General features: G+C 46.4%; 1 protein-coding gene and 1 long non-coding RNA gene across 2 annotated transcripts in view; one reads left to right on the top strand and one right to left on the bottom strand.

The window, feature by feature from the left end:
* Positions 1–422: 422 nt before the first annotated feature.
* Positions 423–4,487, bottom strand: LOC309535912. The gene is made up of 2 exons (XR_014221432.1): positions 4,076–4,487; positions 423–1,532 (listed from the first exon to the last, which is right to left on the bottom strand). It is a non-coding gene; the product is annotated as an uncharacterized lncRNA (long non-coding RNA).
* Positions 4,488–7,491: 3,004 nt separating this feature from the next.
* The window catches only part of LOC309537662 (B-cadherin-like), a gene marked incomplete at its 5' end in the record, with an annotated part of 30,233 nt that continues 11,191 nt past the window's right edge, over positions 7,492–26,533 (top strand). Inside the window, 5 exons of the mRNA XM_082232553.1 lie at positions 7,492–7,832; positions 7,876–8,144; positions 24,759–24,979; positions 25,944–26,090; positions 26,325–26,480. Of these exons, the coding sequence (XP_082088679.1) occupies positions 7,492–7,832; positions 7,876–8,144; positions 24,759–24,979; positions 25,944–26,090; positions 26,325–26,480 (1,134 nt within the window). The remainder of the gene's footprint in view (positions 7,833–7,875; positions 8,145–24,758; positions 24,980–25,943; positions 26,091–26,324; positions 26,481–26,533) is intronic.

The following is a 26,533-nucleotide window of genomic DNA, read 5'->3' as shown; positions in this document are numbered from 1 at the left end:
CAGGCATTTTAACATTTTAACATTTCAAAACTTGACTTCCTCCTCTTTCTATGGTTCCTTAAATTTCTGTTTATTATTTCCTGCATATTCTGATTCTTTTATTCATCTGCTTGAATTATTTACTCTTATGAAGCTGCAGGTCATTACAATAATCCTGCCAATGTCCTTATTTGTATGCAATTTATTTGTACATATTCAGTAAACCATTTCCATTCTTTTATAAAAAGTTTGTTGTCTTGATTTCTTATTTTTCCAGTAAGTTTTGCCATTTCTGCATAGCCCATGAGTTTTTGTATCCAGTCGTCTTTCATTGAGACTTCTTCTTTCCATTTTTGGGCTAATAACATTCTTGCCACTGTAGTCGCATACATAAATAAATTTCTATACTGTTTAGGTAGTTCGACCCCTATAATTCCCAGAAGGAAAGCTTCTGTTTTTATTTTATTTTTACAAATGTTATTTTAAACATCTTTTCCAATTCATTATATATCATTTCCCAGCAAGCTTTAACCAGGACCACCACATATGATAGAAAGTACCTTCTTTCTCTTTGCATTTCCAACACTTATTTGATTTTGATTTATACATTTTTGCCAGTTTACTCAGTGTTAGATACTTTCTATATAACATTTTCATATAGTTTTCTCTGAAACCATAGCATGCTGTAAATTTTATATGCGTGTTCCACAATTGTTCCCATGCTTCCATATCTATATTATAACCAATATCTATTGCCCAATGTATCATTGAAGATTTTACTTGCTCATCCTTTGTTTCCCAGTCCAATAATAACTTATACATTTTAGACAGCACTTTAACATTACATTCCAACAGATCTCTCTCCATTTGTGATATCTGTTCCCCAAACCCTTGTTTCTTATCTTTCTACTCTTCCTAGGAACATTAAACAAGAAAAGACAAAGTATGTCAAAGAGTTTTTCTCTCAGTCTGCTCTTCCTCAGAAGGTCTGCTGGGCCTTGGAGTCTCCTGCGATAACCTAGTATCTCTATGTGTGAGTGGGGGGGGGGGTGTTGGTTTTTGTTTTATGGATCAAATTCCAATGGCAAAGCATATTAATTGTATTTCCCCTCCTTACAACAACAACAGTATTTATTTAATTAATTCGATTTCTTGACCGTCCTTTACCACAAGGCTCCAGGTTGCCTCGCAACAATAAAACATACAATTACAAAACAAACAGAACAGTTCCCTACATAAAACAATGCACATTTAAAAAACAACATCACAATTCCGTGTTTAAAAATAGTTCCAGTAGAGATGCAGACTGGGATAAACATCCCCACTTAAAAGGTTTATACTACCTTAACCTCCCTAGAGAAATAGGTGAGATATAAATACAATAAGTTTTTGGTGTTTTGGTGTGTTTTTTTAATTAAACCCCCCCCCACACACACACGTACTGTCCTTTGGAGCCCAATTGCTCTCCAAGATGGGAAGCAGATGGCTTGGCTGCGCAAAGACTTGCCACAGACCTCACTCCTTCAGAACATATCACAGAGGCTGAAAATGCACTGGTGATAAAAGAAGGAGATGGGGCAGTGAGTGACCCCACCAGCTATTCACCATGCATGATACCAGGTGGGGCGAAGAGGGTTTGGCTTTGCACAAATGAAATTGCAGTTCCAGGTCTGCCTGATCCATTTACCTGCTAATGCCATTATGTGGAAGCAGTTCGTTCCCTTATTTAGCCCTCAGCGACTTAGGCTCCAGTATCTGAAGCACAGTCACCTTATATTTGCACCCTCTTGGACATTAAGTTTGGCAGGGGGGGGGGGTCTTGGTAGTTCCACCACCCGCCCAGTTCTCTATGGCAGCCCCAAAGCTGTGGAAATCCCTCCCCACCTGGCACCACCTTTATGCAGCTTTCCTCCTGTACTGAAGATGCAGCTCACTGGCCAAGCTACCGGTTGAGGATACAAGTTTTAGGACCCACCTTAGCTCTTGAGCGCAGTTGCCTTAACTTATTTTAAGTTGTTCTAACCCTCCTGGAAAGGGACATGGGTGGCGCTGTGGGTTAAACCACAGAGCCTAGGACTTGCCGATTAGAAGGTCGGCGGTTCGAATCCCCGCGATGGGGTGAGCTCCCGTTGCTCGGTCCCTGCTCCTGCCAACCTAGCAGTTCAAACGCATGTCAAGTGCAAGTAGATAAATAGGTACCGCTCCGGTGGGAAGGTAAACGGCGTTTCCATGTGCTGCTCTGGTTTGCCAGAAGCGGCTTAGTCATGCTGGCCACATGACCAGCTGTACGCCAGCTCCCTCGGCCAGTAAAGCAAGATGAGTGCTGCAATCCCAGAGTCGGCCACGACTGGACCGAATGGTCAGGGGTCCCTTTACCTTTACCTTTACCTTTAACCCTCCTGGAATATCATGGTGAAGACTGGGTAAGAATATCGTCATCATCATCATCATCAAAGATAGCTCAGTCAGTAAAGCATGAGACTCTTAATCTCAGGGTTGTGGGTTCAAGCCCCACATTGGGCAAAGGGTTCCTGCATTGGAGGGGGTTGGACTAGATGACCCTCAGGAACCCTTCCAACTCAACAATTCTATGATTTCTATAATTTTTGGCTTTAAGTGCAAGCTGCCTCAGTCACTATACAGAGCAAGGCTGGGGGAGAGAGCAGGGAGAATGGGAAGCTTCAGAGTATCTTCTCCAAGTTATTGGACATAACTAAAACATCTCACAGTGCTGGTGAAGGGTTGGTAATAAGAAAATAAAAAATTTTAATACTACTACTGCAAATGATAATAACCAGGCACGTCCAAGGGTAAGGACCTCATTGCTATTTCCAGGGTGAATTGACAGTCAAAAACAATTGCATATTAAAGGAATTTTTAAAAGCAACAATAACTATACAGTTTAAAATAACAGCATCAGTTCAGATCGAGGACAGATAACCACTGGGATAAGGATTTTTGAAAGGTTGGTTGAAAGAGGGATGTCTGTAGCAAGGACTGGCCCAAGGTCACATGGTAAGCTTCATGGCCAAGTGGAGATTTGAACCCTGGTCTCCCAAGTCTTAATCCAATGCTCTAACCACTACACCACACTGGCTCCCACCTTCATGTTGAGACTGCAGTTCAACCCTGTCATCAAAGCAGCCTTTCCCTCCAGATGTTTTGGACTACAACTTCCACCAGCCCCTGCCAATGCAGCTGTTCCCGTTAGCATCATGTGGCCATACTGACTGGGGCTGATGGGAGTTGTAGTCCAAAGCAGCTGAAGGACACCTAGTTGGCGACGGCTGCATGGAGGCCTTGCAGTGGCCCAGTGGGGGTTGGGAGGAAAGGGACCTGGAAACCTCCCAGCTTATCCTGCCAGCCATGCATGGATGAGCCGGAACGAACAGCCGACTAGTGGGCTGTGAGCAAAAGGAGATCAAGGCTGCGTTTGCAAATGCCAAAGGGATGGAATCACTCATGAACCAACGGACAGGCCCTGGTGGGGGAAGGGAGGGATTGCATACAAAACAACCGAAACCGCTCCCTCTGGCCTGCTGAGGGGAGAAAGAAGCACCTTCTGTTTGCATTCCGGCCCCTCGTCCAGCCTGCTTTCATGGACAAGGAAATGCAGATCAGAAGGTGTGGGAGAGGAAGTCGGATGCTTTCTCTGGAAATGTAGTTGGCAGGTGGCAACCTGTTGAAAGCTGAGCTCCATCAGGATATTGTGCCACAGAGAGGCCTCAGGTGTCACCTCTGTGCCCAAATAAGGAAAGCTCAGCCTGCCATGAAAAGGCACTCTCCTGGTTCTCCTGTCAGGATCTCCTTAGAGACCTTTAAAGCAGGCATTGGGAACCTCTCTTAGCCTGAGGGCTGCATGCCCTTGTGGGGAACTTTCCAAGGGCCACATGCTAGGGGTGGGTGGGGCCTGAGGCAAAAGTGGGCAGTGCAATGAGTTTCATGCACAAAGCTAGTTTCTACACACACTCTCTTCAGCCCATTCCTGCCCACTTGGAGGGTGTAATCTCCCAGGCTAAACATAAGGCAACTGAAGCAATGTGAACATTATAGGAGCAACAGCCTTGCTCTTTGCACAGCCCTGAGAGTCACTTACCTTCCTATCCATCTTGATGAACTGTTCTGTGTAACTTTAAAGCTTGCACAGTCCTACAGGAACAAAAAATAAATCCATATGCCATATTAACTGGCATTCAGAAGCACTCAGGAACTAATGGGAGATAGAATCCTTTTAACTGTGCTAGCTGCCCCCCTTTATTGAAGCAAGAACAAATAATTCAATAACATATAAGAAAAAAGAAAGGTAACAGAACTGAATAAAAATTAAATACACAGAGAAAGAGACACCACCAAATTTGGGTTGTTTTGTTCACATCCTCTGGGAAAAATAATTCTCTTTACTTGTGTTGGGGTGGTGGTAGTAACAATTTTTTTTAAAGGCTCACGATATTCACCTCAAGGCCTTATGATATTCTCACTTAAAAGTGAAACATTACTACTAATTCCAAATAGTAGCATATTTCACAGGGGGCATTTGAACACTGTTATCATTATTAATATAAGCAGTATATTTTTGCCACATGCTTGAAAATGAATCTTTTTTTGCTTGTCCTCTAGTATCACTTAATTTTTGAGTTAATTTTTCAGCAATAGATATGTAGAAGATTTGACTTGCTGACCTTTAAAGCCCAAAACGGCCTCAGTCCAGTATTCCTGAAGGAGCGTCTCCACCCCCATAGTTCTGCCTGGACACTGAGATCCAGGGCCTTCTGGCGGTTCCCTCACTGCGAGAAGCCAAGTTACAGGGAACCAGGCAGAGGGCCTTCTCGGTAGTGGCACCCGCCCTGTGGAACGCCCTCCCACCAGATGTCAAAGAGAAAAACAACTACCAGACTTTTAGAAGACATCTGAAGGCAGCCCTGTTTAGGGAAGCTTTTAATGTTTGACGGACTATTGAGTGGCTGGGGAAACCCAGCCAGATGGGCAGAGCATAAATAATAAATTTATTTATTTATTTATTATTATTATTATTATTATTATTATTATTATTATTATTATTAACTATACCCCAGGGTGCCATTGCCAGCTGTTGGTGCTGTGGCTTGGTGGTTAGAGAGATGCCCTGTTTAGCTTGCAGTGGCTCCCAGGAACATCCTCTCTTTTGCCTCCTCTAATACAATCTGATGTTGGCCAGACATGGAAAATGTTAGAGTAGGAGGATAATCCATAGTCCCAAGGGGTCTTGAACTTGCCAGACCCAAGTGCTAGACGCAGGTTGTTACTGGAAGCTGGTTCTGTCAAATGGGTGTCTCTGGCTTCCCTCATAGCCTGCCCTGAATGAACCTCTCTTTCCCTGCTGGATTCTCCTTCCCCCAGTGGGTCTTGAACCCTTCCTCCAGGAATGGCTGTATCTCTTCTTCTCCTAATGGGGCTGTGTGTCCTGGTGGCTTCATCTCCTTTCCCTCCAAGTGTTGAGATTTTTTTTTTAAGTGTGTGAGAACAAGGGAAGGGCCATGGCTTAGTAGCACAGCAGCTGCTTTCCATTCCCACCATCTCTAGGAAGGGCTTGGGAGAGATTTCTCTCTGAAATCCTGGAGAGGAGTAGATGGTGCTAAACTAGCTGGGCTCACAGTTAAATATTTGTTTATGTTTATTGATATCCAACCTCTTCCACCCATGCTGGGTGTTCTGAGCAGCATACAAATACAGTAAAACACTAAAATCTTAACCATTCCTGCTGCGGCCTTGGTCATTGCTGACTGTGCCACAGGATGGTTTAGCTATCATTCATGCTTTGTTGTCTATGTGGTTTGCCTCACACCTGGCTGAGTATATTATATGGAGGCCATAGTCTTGGCGTAGTGGTGGCGTCACCCGCTCTCTCCCTGGTGTGATTTATTTAAATGGTTCTGTCATTCTAGAACAGATTCCTGATTCCTGATTCCAAAGACAATCCCCTGGATGCTTCTAGGAAGCAGATAAGTGAGGCAGAAAGCAATGGGCCATTCCCTGACCTCACCCCAGTTGCTTGCCACCCTAGCAACCAATATTCAGAGGCAGACTACCTTTGCACATGGAGGTTTTCATGTAGTGATTGTGGCCAACAACAGTCACAGCCAGGCAGTTCTTCCTTCATGAATTTGTCTGATCCAGGGCTTGGGGAGACTGTGGGCTTTCTCCAGATGTAGATGGACTACAACTTCCAGCAGCCCAGGTCATTGATTGCACTGGGAGGCTGATGGGAGTTGGAAGTCCAAGAGCACCCAAAGGGCCACAATGTTCCTCATCCCTCATATGATTCTTGTAAAGGCCTTGAGCCTGCTAAGAGCCCATTTTCATGGCCCAAACTGGACACAAAGTCCTTCAGCCTTTTGCCAACTATTGATTCCATAACACACTTACCTGCATATATTATAGCTGTGGTTTCATATTACCCAAGTACCTGTTTTTAGCCTATTCATTGGAAAACTGATTAAAGAGCATTAATATTTTAAGAAGAAATACAAGTGACCTTTAAATAATGTTTTTGGCATTCTGGTTTTTTAAATTAAAAAAAAGTCTGTGGATCTTCTGATTTGATTAGGGTTTTGTGTCTTTGTTATTAATATCATCATCACTGATTTATTAATCATGTTCTAAATCCCCACCTCAAGGTAATTTACACATAAGATAATTAAAAGTGAGTTAAAACCACACAAAAACCAAAAATAAATTTAAAACTAGTCTAAAACCTTAGCAAGTGGGCACTCATCTCTAGCTGGGAAAGCCTGACAAGTGAAGGAAGCTATGCCTCTGAGCATGGCAAGAGGGCCTTTTCTGACTGTTGTGAAGCTGTCCACAGGTACCTTCAAACAGGAATGAGAACTCAGGGTCCTAGCTTAAATCTTTATGGAAGCTCAAATCCCAGCGCCTCTCTGCTGGAGACGCTTTCCAGCATCTTCTGGAATATTTCGCTGTCTCCCAAATTGCACAAAGTCCTTCCAGGATCTTCTACCACTTGGGCAATGATGGTCCCTGGACTGGGGGCTCCTCCACTGGTGCTCTACATCCAGGCCCTTGAAAATCTTAGCTCCCACAACCTTGGAGAGCTCGTGCCTTGGAGTCCGGGGCTCCTAGCGGGAGAAGCCTTGAGGAAGGGATGGCCAGGATCGAGCCCCATGGATTGTTGCAACAACGGGGGACGGGGGGGGGACGGGACTCAAAGGCGTGGGACTCAAAAGTGGGAGCGAGAAACCTTTTTGAGGATATCACTGTAAAAGTTTTATTTCCTTCTTTGGGTACTTTTTATTTTGACAAATGCAGCCTCCAGCTGAACCCTCGTTAAAAATGCAGAGAGCTAAAATCGCGTTTAGCGCTGTAGGGAGGTGAAAGCAATTTGGAAGCGGGTGCTGAATCAAGAGGGAGGCTCCCCCTGCCAGAAAAGCGCCCCCCGCGTAACCGAAACACAGCCGTCGACACCAAGTTTCAGGTGTGTGTGGGGGGGAGAGAGGTCCGCCCCCTCCCCTTGCAGCGATGGAGCCGGTCTCGCCCCCTGCCCGCCTTTGCAAGACCCGGGCGAGCGGGGAGGGGCCGGGGCGGTGGCAGCGGGAGCCCCGCCCGCGGAGCCTCACCTGGCGCGGCGGCTTTAAAGGCGCCGGGCAGGCCGGGCGGAGCCCCGCAGTGGTAGTAGCAGGCGAAGCAGGCGGGCGACGCGAGGGGGCCTCCTTCAGCCCAGGCAGCTCCAGGCGACGCAACGCGGGACGCGCCCGGAGCTCCGGCGAGGTTTCCCTTTGCCGACGGCGGCGCTTTCGCTTCTCGTCGCGGCGATGGGGCTCCCGCGGAGCTGCCTGCGGGCCCTCTTGTTTCTCCTCGAGGTGAGTACCTAACTAAGCGGGTCCCCGAAGGACGGTGTCGGTAAACAGCGGATCCCGGGGAAGGAGAGCGGAGGGGCGCATCAGTGCCCTGGGCGAGATGTTGTTCCTCGAGGGGAGGGGGGCACAGGGGCACGTTTCCCTTTCCCGCTTCTCTGAGGCTTCAGGTGCCTGACTGTCCCTCCGTTTGCCCCTCTCAGGTGGAGACTCTGCTAGCGGACCCGACGCAACCTTGCTCCGCTGGCTTCACCTCCAAAGTCTTCACCATCGAGGTGCCGGACGGAGACCTGCCCCGGGGACACGTTTTGGGCCAAGGTGAGAAGGCGGCGGCGGCGCGCGCGGGGAGAGGGGGATACCGTCTGATGACTTTTCCGGACCTGGAAGAGGACTGGGGGCTTTGCGTGCTGGGCCAGGGGAGGCGATTGCACGATTTCGAGTATTTGTCTGAAGTGAGCCCCTCTCCGTGGCGTCTGGGCGCGCTCTCGTCTTTTTGTGGCTGTACCTTCTTCTGCTCTTCCTCGGGCTTTGTTGCCCGCCGAGGTCTCCTGGCTGATCCTTTCCCTGTGTTGGTGTTTATTTCGATTTCCCGTAGTATAGTTTATAGGGTGGGGTGGGGCGGGGGTGAGATCCATCTCGGCAGAGCGCCTCGAGGGCTCCGGTTTGAAGATTGCGACAGGGCAGGAGAGGCGCCTTTGACGGCTGCGACGGGTTCCTCCTGCAGCCCCGGGCGCCGCTTTTCTAATCCACGGGATTAGTCTTTTTTCCGACTCTTGCAAACTGGACTGCGGGCTGACCACTGCCTCTCCCACCCCGCCGTTTCTGAGAGCTACGAGTGGGGTTGGCAAGCGCCACTCGCCCGTGGCCTCTGGCCCTTGAGATGGCCGCGCTCCGCCTGGCGCGGCAGTACTGTTGGAGGTGTCCTGGAATGGGGGGGGGTTGCTTCCTTCCTGCTTACTCCTGGTGAGATGCTTTGTCCCCAGCCATTCTGCATGATAATCCTGGACTGATGGCCCATGATGGGCACCTGGTTGGGCGGGGGGGGGCGGGGTAGAGCTTATTCTGACGCAGCCATGTGCTCTCCCCTCCCCCTCCAGGTGCTTGTGAAGCTGTGCTGTCGGAGGGGGTCGGTGATGAGTTGGTTTTCCAGAAGGTGTGGCTTGGAAATGACCAACTCAATGGAATGGAATTCCTGGCAAGGCAATAAAGGAACTTCAGTTGTTGTGGGTTGATTCCCATAACTCTTGAGATCCTTATTACCTAGCCCATCTTCTGATAACCCCCCTCCCCTTGTCTTACCTTTTTGCCATTCAGATCCCAGCATAACCATGAATTGGTTGTTTTGGCATTAGCATATTCTCTCTCATTTGCCCAACTTTCTCTCTCTAGTCCATCGTTTTCTTCCTTCTGTGCTTAAGGCCCCCAAAGGTTGCTCATGAAATGCGCTCCCCCTTCCAGTTAACCTCAAAACAGTTGGAGGTGCTTTGGTGGAAGTTGGCCAAAGGGTTTGCAATTCTGAAATCTGAGGCAGAAATCCCCAACGTTGTTTGTATGCAGCAAAAACAATAATTACATTAATTTTTTAAAAAATCAATTGTTTATTTTCCCAGGGATTCCCCTCCCCAATACATTATGAAAACTTGTATTCTCATACACCACAACTTATACATCTATAGAACACATTATTACGTGATCCACAAATTAGTATAAATCTTTGGAACTGTTATTTGGTTTTCTGAAGAATTTGTAAATGAAACGAAGCTCCATCATTCTACAGTTAAATTGTTTTACTGTTTTACTGTTTCCATAGGCACCACCAAATCCATTGCCTGAATAAGCTTCAGCCAAGTTTTGCCTCTTGGTATAAGCTTACAGTGGGACAAGGTGGATTTTGCTTCTATAGGGACTGAGGCTTATCATTACTCTTCATACTTATTGCTATTGTTAATAAGTTACTGATATTGTAATTATCCTGTCTTCCTCCAAATAAGTTGTCCTGGCCACTTGCCCCCCATTTTATCCTCTCAACACCTCTGGGAGGTTGATTGAAAGAGTGAAAAGTCCAAGCTCACCTAATGAGCTTGGCAGCTGAATGGGGATTTGAACCCAGGATTCCCCAGTCATCACTGCACCATTCCTGCTTCTCTGGCAGCTTTCCCAGAGGAGGTTGTTGTGCCCTCAAGGCTGATCTCCCTGAGCCCCACTTGAATTCCTGTAACAAGGAGCAGATGGGCCTTTGCAGCCTTTGGGCCAACAGAACTGGGCTTGGCTGATGTCCCACATTACGGCTTCCTCTGTTCCACCCACTGATGGATGAGAATGTTGTGTTCTTTCCTGAAGGTGGGTGCTACCTAAATTTTGTGATAGACCCCCCCCCCAGGCACCTGCTGCATGATGCCATTGAAGTTCTCTCCATCCTCCTCCATCTTTCTTGAGGTCTGCTGCTCCAGATGATGTTGATAGGGGGGCGGGGGGGGGGAGGCAGGCTGGCCTAGCTGTTCGGCATGGCATCCTAATTGCCAGCAAATGTGTGTCTAGTTGTTTTGTGAAACAGGGACATTGTGCATGGAACAGAGGCTGGTCTGTCTCCTTTTCTCGGTCACCCCTGCCAGGAGCAGGAATCCGTTTAACTCTCTCTGTGCCAGTGACTTAACTCTCCCAGAGACCGAAACTGCCCCTTCTGCTGCAAGCAACCAGCTCTCCCTGCCTCCGCCTCCCCAAACAGAATTCCTTCCACCTGCCTTGGGGTTGGGAATGAAAGGCAGTGGCATGAGCGGTGAAAGAGTACTGGCACACTGGAGCTGGCCGTCCTCTCTCAGCAAGACCTTCCAGTGTTCGAAAGTGACCTGTTCACCCAGCCGTGGCCTAATCCAACCTGCAAACAGTTTGCTGGCTGGCACCCAAAGCCAATTAAAAGGCCTTGCAATACAAATGTTTGTGTCCTTTAGGTCAGAACCTGGGCTCCCTGCATAGTTTGGTGGGAGGCTCTGTAGCCCCAGTTTCGAGTTCACAAAACTTTCATCTGATTCCCCCTCTGTATGGTGGGGAATTCTCGATTTGCCAGATTACCGGTATGTGCCAGCTCAGTGCTAGAGCACAACGAGGAAATCCTGGCTGACTTAATCTCTCTAGATTGGCCTCTGTTTCTCTGCTACCCCAGGGAGATGGTCCAAGTTGTATAGCATTATGATTTCATTGTTTGTTGCTCATGGTAGGCTCTGGAACTTGGAGGAGGAAGAAGTTTACAGCTCCTGAAAGTGTCTGTTACTCTCCAGAGTGCAACTTCCAGTCATATAGGGCAGGAATGCCTCCTTATCCATGCCTAAGGTGTAACTTAAAGCCAGGGCTTGGCTATGATGCATATAAAGTAATTAGAGCTTTTGTTCATGTGCAGAGTACATTTTAATTTCAACTAAATAATTGCAGCATGTATATTTGAGACTCAGTAGCAAGACTTCCTGGCCGGTCAGTGTAGCTGCTGTGCAATCTGTATGTTTCTGCTACAGATTCCTCTTTATGCTTTTGCACTCTAAAGACTTCTTTTGTATATTGGTGATGGTGATGATATCTTACCTGCTCCTTCACTGTAGGCTCCCAGGGTGGGTTATAGCAATTCAGTATTCAGTAAAGAGTTTTAAACAAACTACCAAGTTGGTCCTGGAATGTGTGTGTATGATGTCAAGGGCTAGGGTAAACCCCCTGCTTGGCAGGGGGTTGGACTCGATGGCCCTTGTGGCCTCTTCCAACTCTATGATTCTATGATACCTGACGGAAACTCATCAGAACACTTTGGCAGTTGCGAGTGGATTAGCTGAAATTACTGCAGCATCTCTCCGCCCCCCCTCCCCCCAGTTTTATCAAAGCTGTTATGACGATTTGCCTTATGTTGCAAACCTTTCTTCGAAGGTGGCTCTGTTCAGCCTTGTCCTCCATAGGGCCAGCCTTGGTGGGTTCCTGGCTGTATTCCCTGCCCCTTCCAGAATTTGCCTGGTGTTTACTGAGTTGCTGAAGGAGGGTTTAATCTGCTGTAGCTGCAGCTCTCCTCACCTCTTTGCACAGCTTGACCTCCATAATGGAGGGGCCTTGAGATAAGAGCACAGAGGGAGAGAGGGGGGAGCGAATTCCATGCATGCTGGAGAAAGGGGGAGGTCATGGTGGGGGGCAGGGCTGCACTGTAAGCTTGTTCCCCTGTTACCTGCTGTGAAGTGGGCCGAAAACTGCTTGCCCATGTGGGCACAGAAGGAGCCCCTGTGCCATATTTTTTCTCCCTTTGGGCTCAGCAGCAGCACCAAGGGCTTCCTGTGCCTCTGTCCCTCAGAGGCAGAACAAGCTTCTGCCCTACTGCCCAGCTCCTTGGAGGGCTGCAGTTGGAGCCCCAGTCCAGAGTGAAATATAAGAGGTTAATTGCTAACTCCTTCGTTCTTGTTGAGGTGTGTCTGGCCGGGGATTAACTGCTCCAGTGACTGCACTGACTCAAAGGCTGAGTTACGGCTTCAGGGGCAGGTTGCAGGATGTGATGGGGCCCTGCCTGCCTCTTCAGCCCCTGCTGTGCGCTCTTAAGAGGCCCCAGCAGACCTTTTGGTTCCAGCCCTGCATGCGCGCGTGACCATTAGGAGCTGCCTTGCTTGTGGAAGGAGGCATGGCAACCCACTTGCTCTTCTCTGCTGCTGCCAAAGCCTCTTGGGGAAGGGAAGAAGGAAGCTATTTCCAGTAATGGCATACGGAGGGGTCTCTGCTAATGGCTTTGGGGCGCGTCAGATTCCACTAAGTGATGAGAGCTCAGAGATGGACTGAGATGGCTTTGACCTCCAAACCTTTCCATGCCTGATGTGCACAGAGTCGGAAGAGTCTGTTCTTTCCCAGCAGAAATGCCGGTGCTTGTTCCAGAGAGGTCGCGGCTAAGCAGGCGCATCTCTGCAGCCACAAATCTCCAAGCTGGGAGGAGGAACTGCAGTGGGAATTACCCACTGGTATTCCACACTAGTCCTGCTCTGAGTGGACCCTTTGAAGTTAGTGGATGCAAGCAACTTAGGCAGGCTCATTGATTTCAGTTGGTCTCCTCTGAGTAGGACTTAGTTGCATGCAGCTCATAGTTCTGAATGTCACTGTTGGCAATGGGTCTTTGTTCTGCATTTTAGGACCAGTACAGGGTGATTTTGATGCTTCTAAAACAGGAATCTCGAGGTACTTTTAAAAGATAAGCAAATTTGTTATGGCATACAATTTTTTTGGTGTGTGCAAATTTATTAATGGAGACAAAAGAAAAAGTGGAAGGGGGGTTAAGGGGGGAACAACAGCAAACAAAAAAGGTGGCTTATGTTGACAATATAAGAACCATCATACATACATCCATCTATCTTTACACGTATAGCTCAGTACATCTCATCCAAATGTCCAGTTTGCTGACTCAAATTCAGTTGCTGTTTATAAAAAGTGCAAGGGCCTGGAGGCCTTCAGACTGTTGAGTAATAGATGGTATTTGTGTTTCCAGGCTTGTTATGGCATAGGTTTGCATGGAGGAAAGTCTGCTTGACCAGATGCATGGATGTGCTGTCACACACATTTTGCATCTGATTTATTGAATTCTGATCCTCAAGCACTTCTGCCATAACTGACCAAGGTGCCACAACACTACTTGTTTTTGCTGCAGCTGCTACCTTTCTGGAACTTGGTACTTCTGTTCATAGGTTTCACACGCAGTTGCTGATGGCATCATCACATGGCTCTGTGGGTTCTCTGTGTTTTGTGCAGTGTTGCCTCCGGGGCTGGCCCCAAAACAGTTTGCTGCCTGAGTCAAAGGACAAGATGGTTCCTCCTCTCATTCCAGGTGCCAGAACCAACCAGATGGACACTTGAATCTTACTTCAGCAAGAGCAATGGAGGCATGTTCTCAACTGAGCTGCTCAGAGTGGCTGGGGCAACCATGTCAGATGGGTGGCATATAAATAATAAATTATTATATGACTGCAGTTGAAGACAGGAGGCTAGCCGAGACAATGTGGTGCCAACCTCATAGAGCACACAGCTCTGCCTGCTCTGCACCCCTCAGCATTTACCTCCTGAGATGACTGTTTCCCTTTGCCTAACAGTAGGGCCAGTCCTGGCTGTTGCCATCAGTGGTTTGAAAGCTCTCTTGGAATATTAATGACTTTCTCTAGTTCAATAAAGAAAGGAATTGTTTCATTTAGGGTCTCATTTCAGTTGTGGCTTTAGATACTCTCACTGATGGGGCATGACTCATGAGCCCTTCTGCTCTTCAGAGCCTCACGGTTGTTAATGGTGTCTGCTAATTACTGCAGGCTTTTCACTGTCTCCCAACAGGGCTTGTCAACAAGTCAGATAAGCATAGTTGCAAAAAGTCACTTGTATAATACTATCACTAATTGTCATCAGGGATTCTCTTGATCTCAGAGTCATTCTAGAGCTGTTCAAGCCACTCTTGTACCCTCCAGATGTTTTGGGGGCTGCAGTTTCCCTCATTCCCAGCCAGCATGCCTGTGTCCTAGTTCTAAGGAGCCGGAAAGGACCGGGTTGGAGAAGGCTGTTGTAGTTTCTCTAGTAGTTTCCCTGCAGCACAACAAAGTGTGTGGCACCTTGAAGACTTAGCAGGCTTATTGTGACATCAGTTTCTATGGGTCAGGACCCACTTCTTTAGATTGTCTCAGCCTTTATACAACCAACCAATCACTGCATGCTGCAGATACCTTTTGCAGATACCATCTTCTTAGGAAGTCCATTCCACAGAATGTAGGAATTGGGCTTTTAGTGTTGTGGCACCTGCCCTCTGGAATCCTTTCCCCTTGAATAATAGACTGGCAAAGTCCCTGTTGTCTCTTCTGCACCTACTGAAGATTTTCCTCTTCTGGCAAGAATTGTAAGTTGAGATCTTTTCTGAGCACCTTTGGGAAGAAGCTTGAGATATAAATTTAATTAATAAAGAAGAATAAATAAGGTCAAATCTGGTGCAGTTGGTGCTTTCTTTGTTGGCTCTGCCTGTATACAGAGGGTAAGAGGTTCATAAGCTCCCACGGGCCAACTTCATCAGAAGTGTGACTCAAGTGGAGCTGACATTTCCTCCTTCAACTAGGCATTTTATTCTGTACATATGCAATCTGTGCTATTCCTTTCCTGGGATGTGGTGAAGCATGGGCTAGGCATTCTAGCCTGTAGCCGCAAAGTCCCTTGGGACTCCTTTAAAGGAATCACTTTTGTTCCACAACCCATCTCCTGCTTGGCATTTTGTTTTGTTTCCTTATACAGTCATACCTTGGTTTTTGAACAGAATCCATTCCGGAAGTGCATTCAACTTTCAAAAACGTTTGAAAACCAAGGTGCGGCTTCGGATTGGCTGCAGGAGCTTCCTGCACTCAATTGGAAGCCGTGTCGGGTGTTCAGCTTTCAAAAAACGTTCGCAAACCGGAACACTTACTTCTGGGTTTGCGGTGTTCAGGAGCCAAAATATTCGAGTCACAAGGCGTTCAAGAACCAAGGTACGACTGTGTTTATATCCTGCTTGCCTTTCCTCGTGAAACTGAAAGCTGTATCCGCAGGCTTCGCAGCCAGGCTCTGCTTAGCTTCAGCAAGGCGGTGGCCTCTGTGGTCAAGAACCTGCCTTGCACGTGGAAGGTCTCTGGCTCAGCCCCCAGCAGCAACTCCAGGTAGAATTGTGATAAACTCCTGCCTGAAATGGTGGATAGTTGCTGCCAGTTGGTGTAGACCAGGCACCCCCAACCTTTGGCCCTCCAGATGTTTTGGACTACAATTCCCATCATCCCTGACCACTGGTCATTTTAGCTAGGGATCATGGGAGTTGTAGGCCAAAACATCTGGAGGGCCACATGTTGGGGGTGCCTGGTGTAGACAATCCTGAGCTAGATGGACTGTTAATTTGACATCATGTAAGGCAGCTGCATGTAAGGGACGCGGGTGGCGCTGTGGGTAAAACCACAGTGCCTAGGACTTGCCGATCGTATGGTCGGCGGTTCGAATCCCCGCGGCGGGGTGAGCTCCCGTCTTTCGGTCCCAGCTCCAGCCCACCTAGCAGTTCGAAAGCACCCTAAAAGTGCAAGCAAATAGGTACCGCTTTATAGGGGGAAGGTAAACGGCGTTCCGTGTGCTGCGCTGGTGCAGGCTCCCCAGAGCAGCGATGTCACACTGGCCACGTGACCCGGAAGTGTCTGCGGACAGCGCTGGCTCCCGGCCTCTAGAGTGAGATGAGCGCACAACCCTAGAGTCTGTCAAGACTGGCCTGTACGGGCAGGGGTACCTTTACCTTACCTTAAGGCAGCTGCTACCTATGTTCCTCTGCAGCTTCAGCCCATACCTTGGGACAGCATGAGAGGGAAACCAGCCTGCCCCTCTCCTTTGATAGTCTTCATCCAGGTTCCATAATACAGGAGTAGGCAGAAGCTGGATCTATTAGTAGATCTCTGGGGTCACTTGCCGTACATTGGCAAAGTGCTCTTGCTTCTTCCAACAGCAGCAACTAAAAGCCTCTTTCTAAATTAGGCTGTCTTGGGGGAGCGGGTGGAAATGAGGAGGGAAGACAGGAGTTGGTTTTTGTGTGGAAAAAGCTTGAGACTCAGTTAAGGGACTGAAAACACATTCCTGGGCTTGAGCATATGCACTCAGAAAAAGTGCCCTTTACACTTAAATCTGTTTGCCTACCGGACTGGTCCCCCCAGAAGGGGGAACCTGCTGTGGTTCTGGAGATGTTGTCGAGCTTCTGTCAGCTCCAGCCAGCATGACCAATGGTCAGGGCTGATGAGAGATGGGGTCCAACAATATCTGGAGAAAGGGCACAATGTCCCCATCTCTGGACTATTTGACTTCAGTTGGTGGATCTTGGGTGTCTAGTTTAAACAATGAGAAAGGAACAAGAGAAGGGTCTAATGTAGCCTTCGTCAACCTGGTGCCCTCCAGATGGTTTGGACTACAGCTCCCATCAGCCCCAACGAGCACTGATGGGAGTCATGGTCCACAGCATTTGGGGGGGTACCAGGCTGCCAAAGGCTGGTCTAGAGTGGGCAGTGAAGTTTATCCTTGACAGGGCATAGAGGAACTTCTCTGCAACAAGTTCAAATACTTATCCCTTCCTATGACTGACTCATAAGCCACATGATTGAAAGCAGGGGCTATAAAGAGGCAGTGAAACTAGTTTGGGCTTTTATGGAAAGTCTCAGGAAGTGCATCATGCATCTAATACTGCCACACAATTTCCTGGTGGGAAGGGCTTGTTTTCCCAGAATCCAGAGCCAAGGCCCTGGCTGCTGCTGCTGCAGCAGTCGATTTAGGGTGTGTTGCGGATGCCTGCACTGATGACACCAGAATTAATGTGTTCGGAGGCTTTGCTAGTTGGCTGGAAACAAGAATATGGGGAGAGGCAGACTAATGTTTGAGGTGGGTACACTGCCTCACCTTGTCCCCATCAACATTTGAAGCAAAGTGGGAGACATAGTAGTGGCATCCTGGTGGGATGGGGATTTTGACTTGTTGTTTATGGGGTTCTACTATTTCCCAAAACCTATGTTGTGTTTGTTTGGATCTGACCTCCTCGGAATTCAAAATGCTTCAATATTCTTGTCTTAAGTACAGGATGCAAAGCCCTTTTTAGCCAGGGAGCCAAATTCCCTTCTGGGCAACCTTCAGAGGGCCAAATGCCAGAGGTGGGCAGGGCCAGTGGTAAATGCTGGCAAGAGTAATTAATGAAAATTTCACAGTGGGCTGGTTTTTGTTTTTGTTTTTTTATAAAATTTTTATTAGTTTTACAAAAGTTTTTATAACAAACAAACATAAAAGAAAAACAGACAAACAAACAAATATAATTTCAAAATGTCCTTTCATAGACTTCTTTCCTCGGACTTCCCCATACCTCCCCTTTCTGCATCCTCATGTCCAAATTTTATAGCAACTTATAAATGTTTTTTCCCATCCTAATTCATCATAGTCCTTTCTTAATCTGATCTTATATTACTGCAACCCTTTCTCTCTGTAAAATCTCGACATTCTAAGCTTCATCAAGTTTATAATAGTTCTTAAGATAAATCTTAAATTTCTTCCAATCTTCTTCCGCAGTCTCCTTTCCCTGGTCACGAATTCTGCTTGTCATTTCCGCCAATGTCATATAGTCAATCACTTTCATCTGCCATTCTTCCAAGGTGGGTAAATCTTGTGTCTTCCAATACTTTGCGATCAGTATTCTTGCTGCTGTTGTTGCATACATGAAAAAGGTTCTATCCTTTTTTGGCACCAATTGGCCGACAATGCCCAAGAGAAAGGCCTCTGGTTTCTTAAGGAAGGTATATTTAAATACCTTTTTCATTTCATTATATATCATCTCCCAGAAAGCCTTAATCTTCGGGCATGTCCACCAAAGATGATAAAAAGTACCTTCAGTTTCCTTACATTTCCAACATTTGTTATCAGGCAAATGGTAAATTTTTGCCAGCTTGACTGGGGTCATGTACCACCTATAGACCATTTTCATAACATTTTCCTTTAAAGCACTACATGCCGTAAATTTAATACCAGTGTTCCACAACCTTTCCCAGTCAGCAGACATAATATTATGACCAATATCCTGTGCCCACTTAATCATAACTGATTTAACTGTTTCGTCTTGTGTATTCCATTTCAACAGCAAGTTATACATTCTTGACAAATTCTTAGTATTGGGTTCTAACAATTCTGTCTCAAGTTTTGATTTTTCCACCTGGAAGCCAATTTTCCTGTCTTGTTTGAAAACCTCCATTATTTGATAATAGTGGAGCCAATCTTGTACTTTGGGTTTTAGTTTTTCATGGCTCTTTAATTTCAGTTTCTCTCCATCCTGTTCTAAGATCTCACAATACTTTGGCCATCCGGCCTCCATATTAACTTTCTTGTGGGCCTTAGCCTCTAAGGGTGACAACCATCTAGGGGTTTTGTTTTCCAACAGATCTTTATATCTCATCCAAACATTAAACAACGCTTTCCTTACAATATGGTTTTTAAAGGCACTATGCACTTTGATTTTGTCATACCATAGATATGCATGCCAGCCAAATGCATTATTGAAACCTTCTAAGTCCAAGATATCTGTATTCTCGAGGAGCATCCACTCTTTCAGCCAGCAGAATGCTGCTGCTTCATAGTACAATTTTAAGTCCGGCAGGGCAAATCCCCCTCTTTCTTTTGCATCTGTTAATATTTTATATTTTATTCTGGGCTTTTTGCCCTGCCAGACAAATTTCGCAATATCTTTCTGCCACCTCTTGAAACAGTCCATCTTGTCAATAATCTGCAAAGTTTGAAATAAAAATAACATTCTAGGCAATACATTCATCTTAATCACTGCAATTCGGCCTAACATTGACAATCTCAAATTTGACCATATTTCTAGATCTTTTTTAATTTCTGACCAGCATTTTTCATAATTGTCCTTATACAGATTCAAGTTTTTAGATGTTAAATTAACCCCTAGATATTTCACCTTCTTAACCACCGTCAGACCTGTCTCTTCTTGAAACTTATTCTTTTCCATATCTGTTAGGTTTTTCCCTAAGACTTTAGTTTTTTGTTTATTCAATTTAAATCCGGCTACCTGCCCAAATTGTTGGATTATCTCCAACACTCTTTTTGTACTAGTGTTTGGCTCCTGCAAAGTCAATACAAGGTCATCTGCGAACGCTCTTAACTTATAGTGTTTAGTTCCGACCTGAACACCTTTAACTTGCTGGTCATCTCTAATCATGTTCAGCAACACCTCCAGGACCGAAATAAAAAGCAATGGGGAAATTGGGCACCCCTATCGTGTTCCTTTTTCTATCTTAAGTTCCTCAGTTATTACATTATTTACAATCAGCTTAGCTTTTTGTTCGGAATATATTGCACCCATACCATTCTCAAATCCTTGTCCTACCCCCATCCCATGAAGATTCTTTTTCATAAAACTCCACGAAATATTGTCAAAGGCTTTCTCCGCATCCACAAATATCAAAACCGCTTTAGTATTTATATTCACCTCTAACTTTTCCAAAATGTCTATTATATTCCTAACATTGTCTGAGAGGTGTCTTTTTGGGAGAAAGCCTGCTTGGTCTCTGTGAATCTTCTCCATCAGTACTCTTTTAAATCTTTTTGCTAAAATGTCTGCAAAAATTTTGTAATCCACATTCAATAACGAAATTGGGCGGTAGTTCTTCAGTTGAGTCTTTTCAGTCTCTGTCTTTGGTATGAGTGAGATATATGCTTCTTTCCACGATTCGGGTGCCTTTTTTCCCTCTAAGATCTCGTTACAAACTTCCTTTAACGGTTGTATTAGCCATTCCTTTAAAGATTTGTAATATCTGGAAGTCAGTCCGTCTGGCCCTGGGGATTTGCCCAATTGCATATCCTGAATGGCACCCTCTATCTCTTGTTCTGTTATTCTCTGGTTTAGCTCCACCTTGCTATGATGAGAGATTTTTTGTAATCCATATTTATTAAGGAATTTATCTATGTCCTCTTCATTTTGTAATCCTTGGGAATAGAGTTTTTTAAAATAACTCACAAAGCAATTTCTTATCTCGTTGGGTTTAGATATATTTTTTCCATCCACTTCTAGACTTGTGACTGTATTTAATTTCTGTCTTTTCTTAAGTTGCCATGCCAGAAGTTTACCACATTTGTCTGCCGACTCAAATGTCTTTTGTTTCATTTGCTTTATTTTCCATTCTATCTCTTGGTTCATCAATTCCATATATTGTGTTTGATACAACTTAATCTCCCTCAAAATCTCCTGGGACTTTGGTTTTGATCTTAATTTTTTCTCTCCTTCTTTTATCTTTTCCAAAATTTTTTCCTTTTTCTCATTCTGTTTTCTCTTCTTTATTGAGTTTTGTTGAATCAAAAATCCTCGCATCACAGCTTTACTTGCGTCCCAGATCACTCTTTTTTCCACATCGCCCTTTAGGTTGATTTCAAAATAGTCCTTTAGAGTTTTTTGGGCCTTCATGTGGATCTCTCTATCTCGAAATAGGGTGTCATTCATTCTCCATCTAAACTGACCAGTTGTTGTAGATTTCATTTCCATCTTCACGGCGTTATGGTCGGAACAGGTTTTTGGGCAGATTTCTACCTTCTTAATCTTCGGAGCCATTCCACTAGTGACCCAGATTTGGTCAATTCTGGTCCAGGTCATCTTTGCATGGGAGAAAAAGGTTCCCTCTCTTTCAAGAGGGTTCCTTGTTCTCCAAATGTCTATTAGGTCCATATTTTCAGTCATTTCGAAGAAAGTCTTAGGGAGTCTCCCTTCTTTAGTAAGAGTCAGTCTTTGTGTCTTGTCCATGTTTGTAGAAACTACACCATTCATATCTCCCATAATTATCATATTGTATTCCAAATAATCCGTCAAAGTTTCATGGAGTTTTTTGAAAAATTCTGCTTTACCTTCATTTGGCGCATAGATCCCAATTATCAAAAATTTTTCTCCTTGTACCTGGATCTCCACCGCTAAATATCTTCCTTGTTCATCTTTAAACATCATTTTTGGAGCCCACTTCTCTTTTACATAAATCACAACTCCTCTTTTTTTAACTTTGTCCGACGAAATAAATTCTTGTCCCAATTTTTTATTCATAAGCAGTCTCCTGTGTGCTCTGGTTATATGGGTTTCCTGTAAACAAATCAAGTCCAGTTGTTCTCTGTTCAAAATATGGAATATTTGTCGTCTCTTCAAAGGGCTGTTCATCCCATTACAATTCCAACTAAGGAATTGCAGGGCCATCTTGTTATTTTTCTGGTATTCCTCCAACTGCTCCCTGTTGTTGTTCCTCCTCTGTTGGTGGTGGAAGGTTCTGTCCAAACGAAAGGTTCAGGATGTCTATTACACTCCTTTGCTCAGCAATTGGGTCTACAGTTCCTTTCTGTAAGTCTTCCTGATTTCTTTGCAGGAACCTGTCTTTATCCTGTATCGTCTTTATTTTCACCTTCTTCCCTCTATAGTCAAAAGACAGTCCCTGTGGAAATTCCCACCTGAAGAGAATGGTGTTCTTCTTCAACAGGTAGACCAAATCCTTATAAGAAGCTCTCAAGTCCAAAATATGTTTAGGAATGTCTTTAAAGATCTGTATCGGTGAGTTCCCAATTTGTAAGGCCTTTTCAAAGTGCAGTCTTAGAATTTTGTCTCTTTCCTCCTTCGATCTCAAGGTAATCAGACAGTCTCTCGGCGCCTTTCTGTTCTGTCTTCTACCCAGTCTGAATGCTGTTGTGATTTTAAATTCGTCTTCCTCTAGGTCTTCCCAGGAATCAGCAAACTCTTTCGTTAAAAAGTCCGTAAGATTGTCTCCTTCGTCCTCTGGAATTGATCGTAATTTCAAATTCCTTTCTTTTCTTTGTAGTTCCCACAATGCCAGAGTTGCGTCGTGGTCATAGACCTTCCTGGCAATCGGTTCTAATTTTTCCTGGGTCTCTCCAGCAATAGTTCTGGCTTCCTCCGCAATTTGTCGTGTGGCAGAATTTTCTTGCGTAAGCCTGTTTATAGATTCTGTATTCAGGTCAAGTCTTGTTGTTAAATCTGTCAATTTCTGTGAATTCTCTGTCAGTTTCTTGGTATTTTCTGCCGTCTGCTTTGTTAGATTCTCCAGAGACTGGTTTATCTTAAGAAGGGCTTGCGACACTGCATCCATGGAGACTGCTGTACCTTTTTCTTGTCCTGTTGTTACTGTAGGAGTTATGCCTGAGATCGAGCCTCTTTTCTTGTGTTGCTGTAGCTGTTGTTGATATTGCCTTGTCTTGGCTCTCGTGCTTATCTCGTCTGCTGGGCCACTCATATCCCAAGGTCGTTTCCCACGAGAGCCTTCTCCTAAAGAAAAATTCCACTGTCCCAAAGCGTAGCAACTTTTAATTTACCCTCTAGAGGGAGCAAATCAAAATGTCCACAAACAAAGGCAAGGAGTATTTGAAAAGCAAATTTATCGGGAGGCTTCTATATGTATATTGCAACACTTTCCCATTAGATAAAGTCCCAGCCTTCCCTGATATATTGTGTCCACAAAGTCCCAAAACTTTGTATCAAATAAGCAATGAGACTTCCACTTTGTTACTTTCACAAGAGTCTAAAGTCAGTTCAGTGTTCCTTTGTTCTAATAGCAGTTTGTGCCAGGTTGAAGGCTGCAGAGAGTTCCCTTTCCTTTAAGTTGGTCATGCAGCTTATAAAGTCACTTATTCCTCCCCTCTGCCCTGCAAGCTAGAGGGGATAGTCAAAGTCCAAATGTCGGATTCAAGCAGTTAAAAACAATTTCCCATACGGATGCAGCTCAATAACTTTCGTTGCTTTAGTTGTCATGCAGTCGGGGGAAGGCAGACTTCCTTAATTTTCGCCTTTCCCGTTTTCAGCCTAATTTCAGGTAGTTTTGGCACGAATAGAGGTTCAATCTTACTCACGGGTCTTTTTTGTCCAGATTGTTCAGGAAGGGAATCGGCGCTCTCCACTAATGGCTACGCGGCTTCACCCTGCGGGCTGGGTAGCGATTCTCAGCACCGCGCTCCCCGTTGTCGTTCCGGAGCCTTTAAAAAGGCTCTTTCTGCGGTAAAGGGGGGCGCTTCGGGTGCCCACCGAATCTCCTTGTTCACAGGCTCCGTTCCTGTGATTTTAGGGGTCCCCCGCTTGCCGTAGCGGGTCAGACCCGAACTCGCAGAGCCGTCCTCTCTCCGGAGCTCGGAGAGGGAGCAGCCATTAGCGCTGGCGCCGAACCGGAAGTCCCTCCACAGTGGGCTGGTTTTTGCACACGCTCCTCTATCCTGTGTCCCAAGGCATTCACGGTCAGAGTTTTGCCAGCCAGGCAAAAATATTCAAGGAGGGTACAAAGCAGGAGCAGTGACCTGAGGACAGTTCTGAGGGCCAGACAGAGGCCTGGGGGGCCACATTGGCCTGAGGTTCTCCACCCCTGCACCAAGACGTTGGAATACAGTTTGGCCAGGTGTGTGCGTGTACATGCAGTTGTACACACTAGAGCCTGCCTAATATCTATCCAATTTCTATTTCTTACATCTGGTGCAAAGTATATGTTGTTCTCCTGTTGGCTGGACAATCAGGCTTCTCAACTTGTCTATACTGATGCAAATGCTGCTGCTATCACTTCCTGACCATTATTTTTTTGGGGGGTCTCCATCTTATGAGCTGCAACTGAAATATGAGGCTAGGACTGGGAGCAAAGTGGACGCTTTGTTGTTTGCATTGGGAAAATCCAGATAATTTGATGATGACAAGCGGCCCGCTTTGTGACTGGGTGTGGGTTCAGTCCTGTGCAAGAGGGGAGCCCCGGCATATTTTGTTTAAGCCGCGGTGGGCTTCTGCTTCCAAGGCCAGTCAGTGGGATCTGTTCTGGCACGCACAGAGGGCTTGGCTGCTTGCTACATCAGCAGAGCAGAGTGCTCTAATCAGTCTGGACTAAGCCTGGATTTCTCCTGCTGCTGCTCCTGTTGCTCTGGCCGGTGCTGCTCAAACACCCCCTTGCTCTGCAGGGGCTGTGCAAGCAATTCAAGGTTCTCGAGTGCCAATCCATTAAAGGGCAAACAAGACCCCTCCCATCCATTTGCAAGACGCTCTCTTGAATGCAGTTGAGATCTTTCAGTGCTTCCCTTCCTGGGCAATGGCTTATCAGCAGCACATTCCAGCTCTCCTCCTCCAAACTCTTGCCCCCTCAATTAGGAAACTTGTTTGCACATGTGCCGAGACAGGTCAAAGTTTGGCTGGCCCTGATAAGGGTTGCTGATGCTCAGGGGGGATCTAAATAACTTGGACTGTGAGCTGCAGATGGCCTGGAGGATCAGTCGGGGCCAAAATACCTCTCCTCTAGGGGTAAGATTTAATTCTTAATGTTATTGAGTGGAGCTTTTTCCTGCTAGGCTAGGATCCAGGCTGACGCAGTCTCTTTTCCTTCTCCCTCCCTCCCTCCCTCCCCAACCCCCCAGTCCAGTTTGCAGACTGCCAGGGATGGAAGCTGGCCTCGTACACAACAGAGCATGCCAACTTCCGGGTGCTGCCCAATGGGACGGTCCTGGTGCAGCGCCAAACGTGGCTCCATGGGCAGGAGACGACCTTCGCTGTGCATGCCTGGGATTCCACGGGGACCAGATCCTCCTCTGCCTTGGTGACTGTGCTGGTGCGGAACAAAGGCCCTCCTTCTCCAAAGGTAGTGTGCAAAGCAGCTGGCAGGGGCCTCGGGGGAGTGCAGGTGGCAGGCACCATGGCAACCTTTGTCCTTTGAGAATGGCTGCTGTGGTGGAAACTATGCTAATAGGGCAAGGCTGTACCTCTGCAGGTGGAATGCACCTCTCTGAGGAGGGGCTCCGTTTGCCACAAGGAGGGAAACTCTTCCTGCTACAGAAATAACTCTGGATTTCCCCACAGCCTTCATTTGCTCTGGCTTCTAGTTCTGTTGCTCTTGGGAGCTGCTTCTTTGGTGTTTTCAAAACTGGCTCCTTTTCTGGGTTTTTGCAGAGAATTTCGATGGGTACTTGCTCTCCAGAGGAGGACATTTGGCTTTCCATGGAGGGTTAGAATTGTACACTGGTAACTCAGGTTACATACGCTTCAGGTTACAGACTCCGCTAACCCAGAAATAGTGCTTCAGGTTAAGAACTTTGCTTCAGGATGAGAACAGAAATTGTGCTCCGATGGCATGGCAGCAGCAGGAGGCCCCATTAGCTAAAGTGTTGCTTCAGGTTAAGAACAAGTACGGACCTCTGGAATGAATTAAGTACTTAACCTGAGGTATCACTGTATATAGAATTCCCTATTCTGAAGCTGCCGGTAGGCTTAGCTGGGCCAGCTGCTACTGGTGGGGGCTGCTGTCAGCTGTTCTCAAAGCAATTGACAGCGACCTCCCCACACTGCTGGCCTTGCAGCCTGCAGTGCTAACGGACCTGCCACCTGCCTTCTTTCCTTGTTGATAGTTGGATAGGATATGGGTGCAGTCAAGGCACCAGAATAGCCCCTCTTACTCTGCTCTGTTGTTTTTGCTCAGCCTTCCCCAACCTGTGGGCTCCCAGCTGCTGGAGCTGATGGCAGTCCACCCACACCTGGAGAGCAGCACCTTGTTTGGGAAGGCAGCTGCTGTTGCAGAGGTCTCTAAAACTCTTGGTCCCTTCTTCCAGGAGGAGTTTGAGCCTGCCAGCCAAGCCGAAGTGCTGTATTTCTCCCCGGCGAAGCCTGGCCTGAAGAGGCAGAAGAGGGACTGGGTTATCCCTCCCATATCCGTTCCTGAAAATGAAAGGGGCCCGTTCCCTAAGAACCTTGTTCAGGTATGGCAGATTCCTGTGGGGGTGTCTGTGGGCCTTGCCCCAGAGGTAACAAGGGCATGTGGATTCATTCCCAGCGTATCTGTGCTTAATGCCCTTTTATAATATGTTGCCTGAGGCTGCAGGTGGCTGAGCTTTTCGGATAGCGAAGGGTGCTCAGTCTTCCCGAACCAGCAGCCCTTTTCAGAAAGTGAGCATCCAGTGTTTTGTGCAGCATCTCCTATCTATCTGCCTCAGATCAAATCCAACCGGGACAAAGAAACCAAGATCTTCTACAGCATCACTGGTCAGGGTGCAGATAGCCCTCCTGAAGGAGTCTTCATCATTGAGAAAGAGACAGGCTGGATGAAAGTGACTCAGCCGCTGGACAGGGAGAAGATTGACAAGTACCATGTAAGGGAACTCTTTGAACTAGCACCCAGGAGACCAGGGTTCAAGTCCCCTTT

Source organism: Podarcis vaucheri, assembly GCF_965113315.1.
Source record: "Podarcis vaucheri genome assembly, chromosome: 7".
Taxonomy (NCBI): domain Eukaryota; kingdom Metazoa; phylum Chordata; class Lepidosauria; order Squamata; family Lacertidae; genus Podarcis; species Podarcis vaucheri.
The sequence above is the reverse complement of the archived record's forward strand: the minus strand, read 5'-3'. Positions and strand labels throughout refer to the sequence as shown.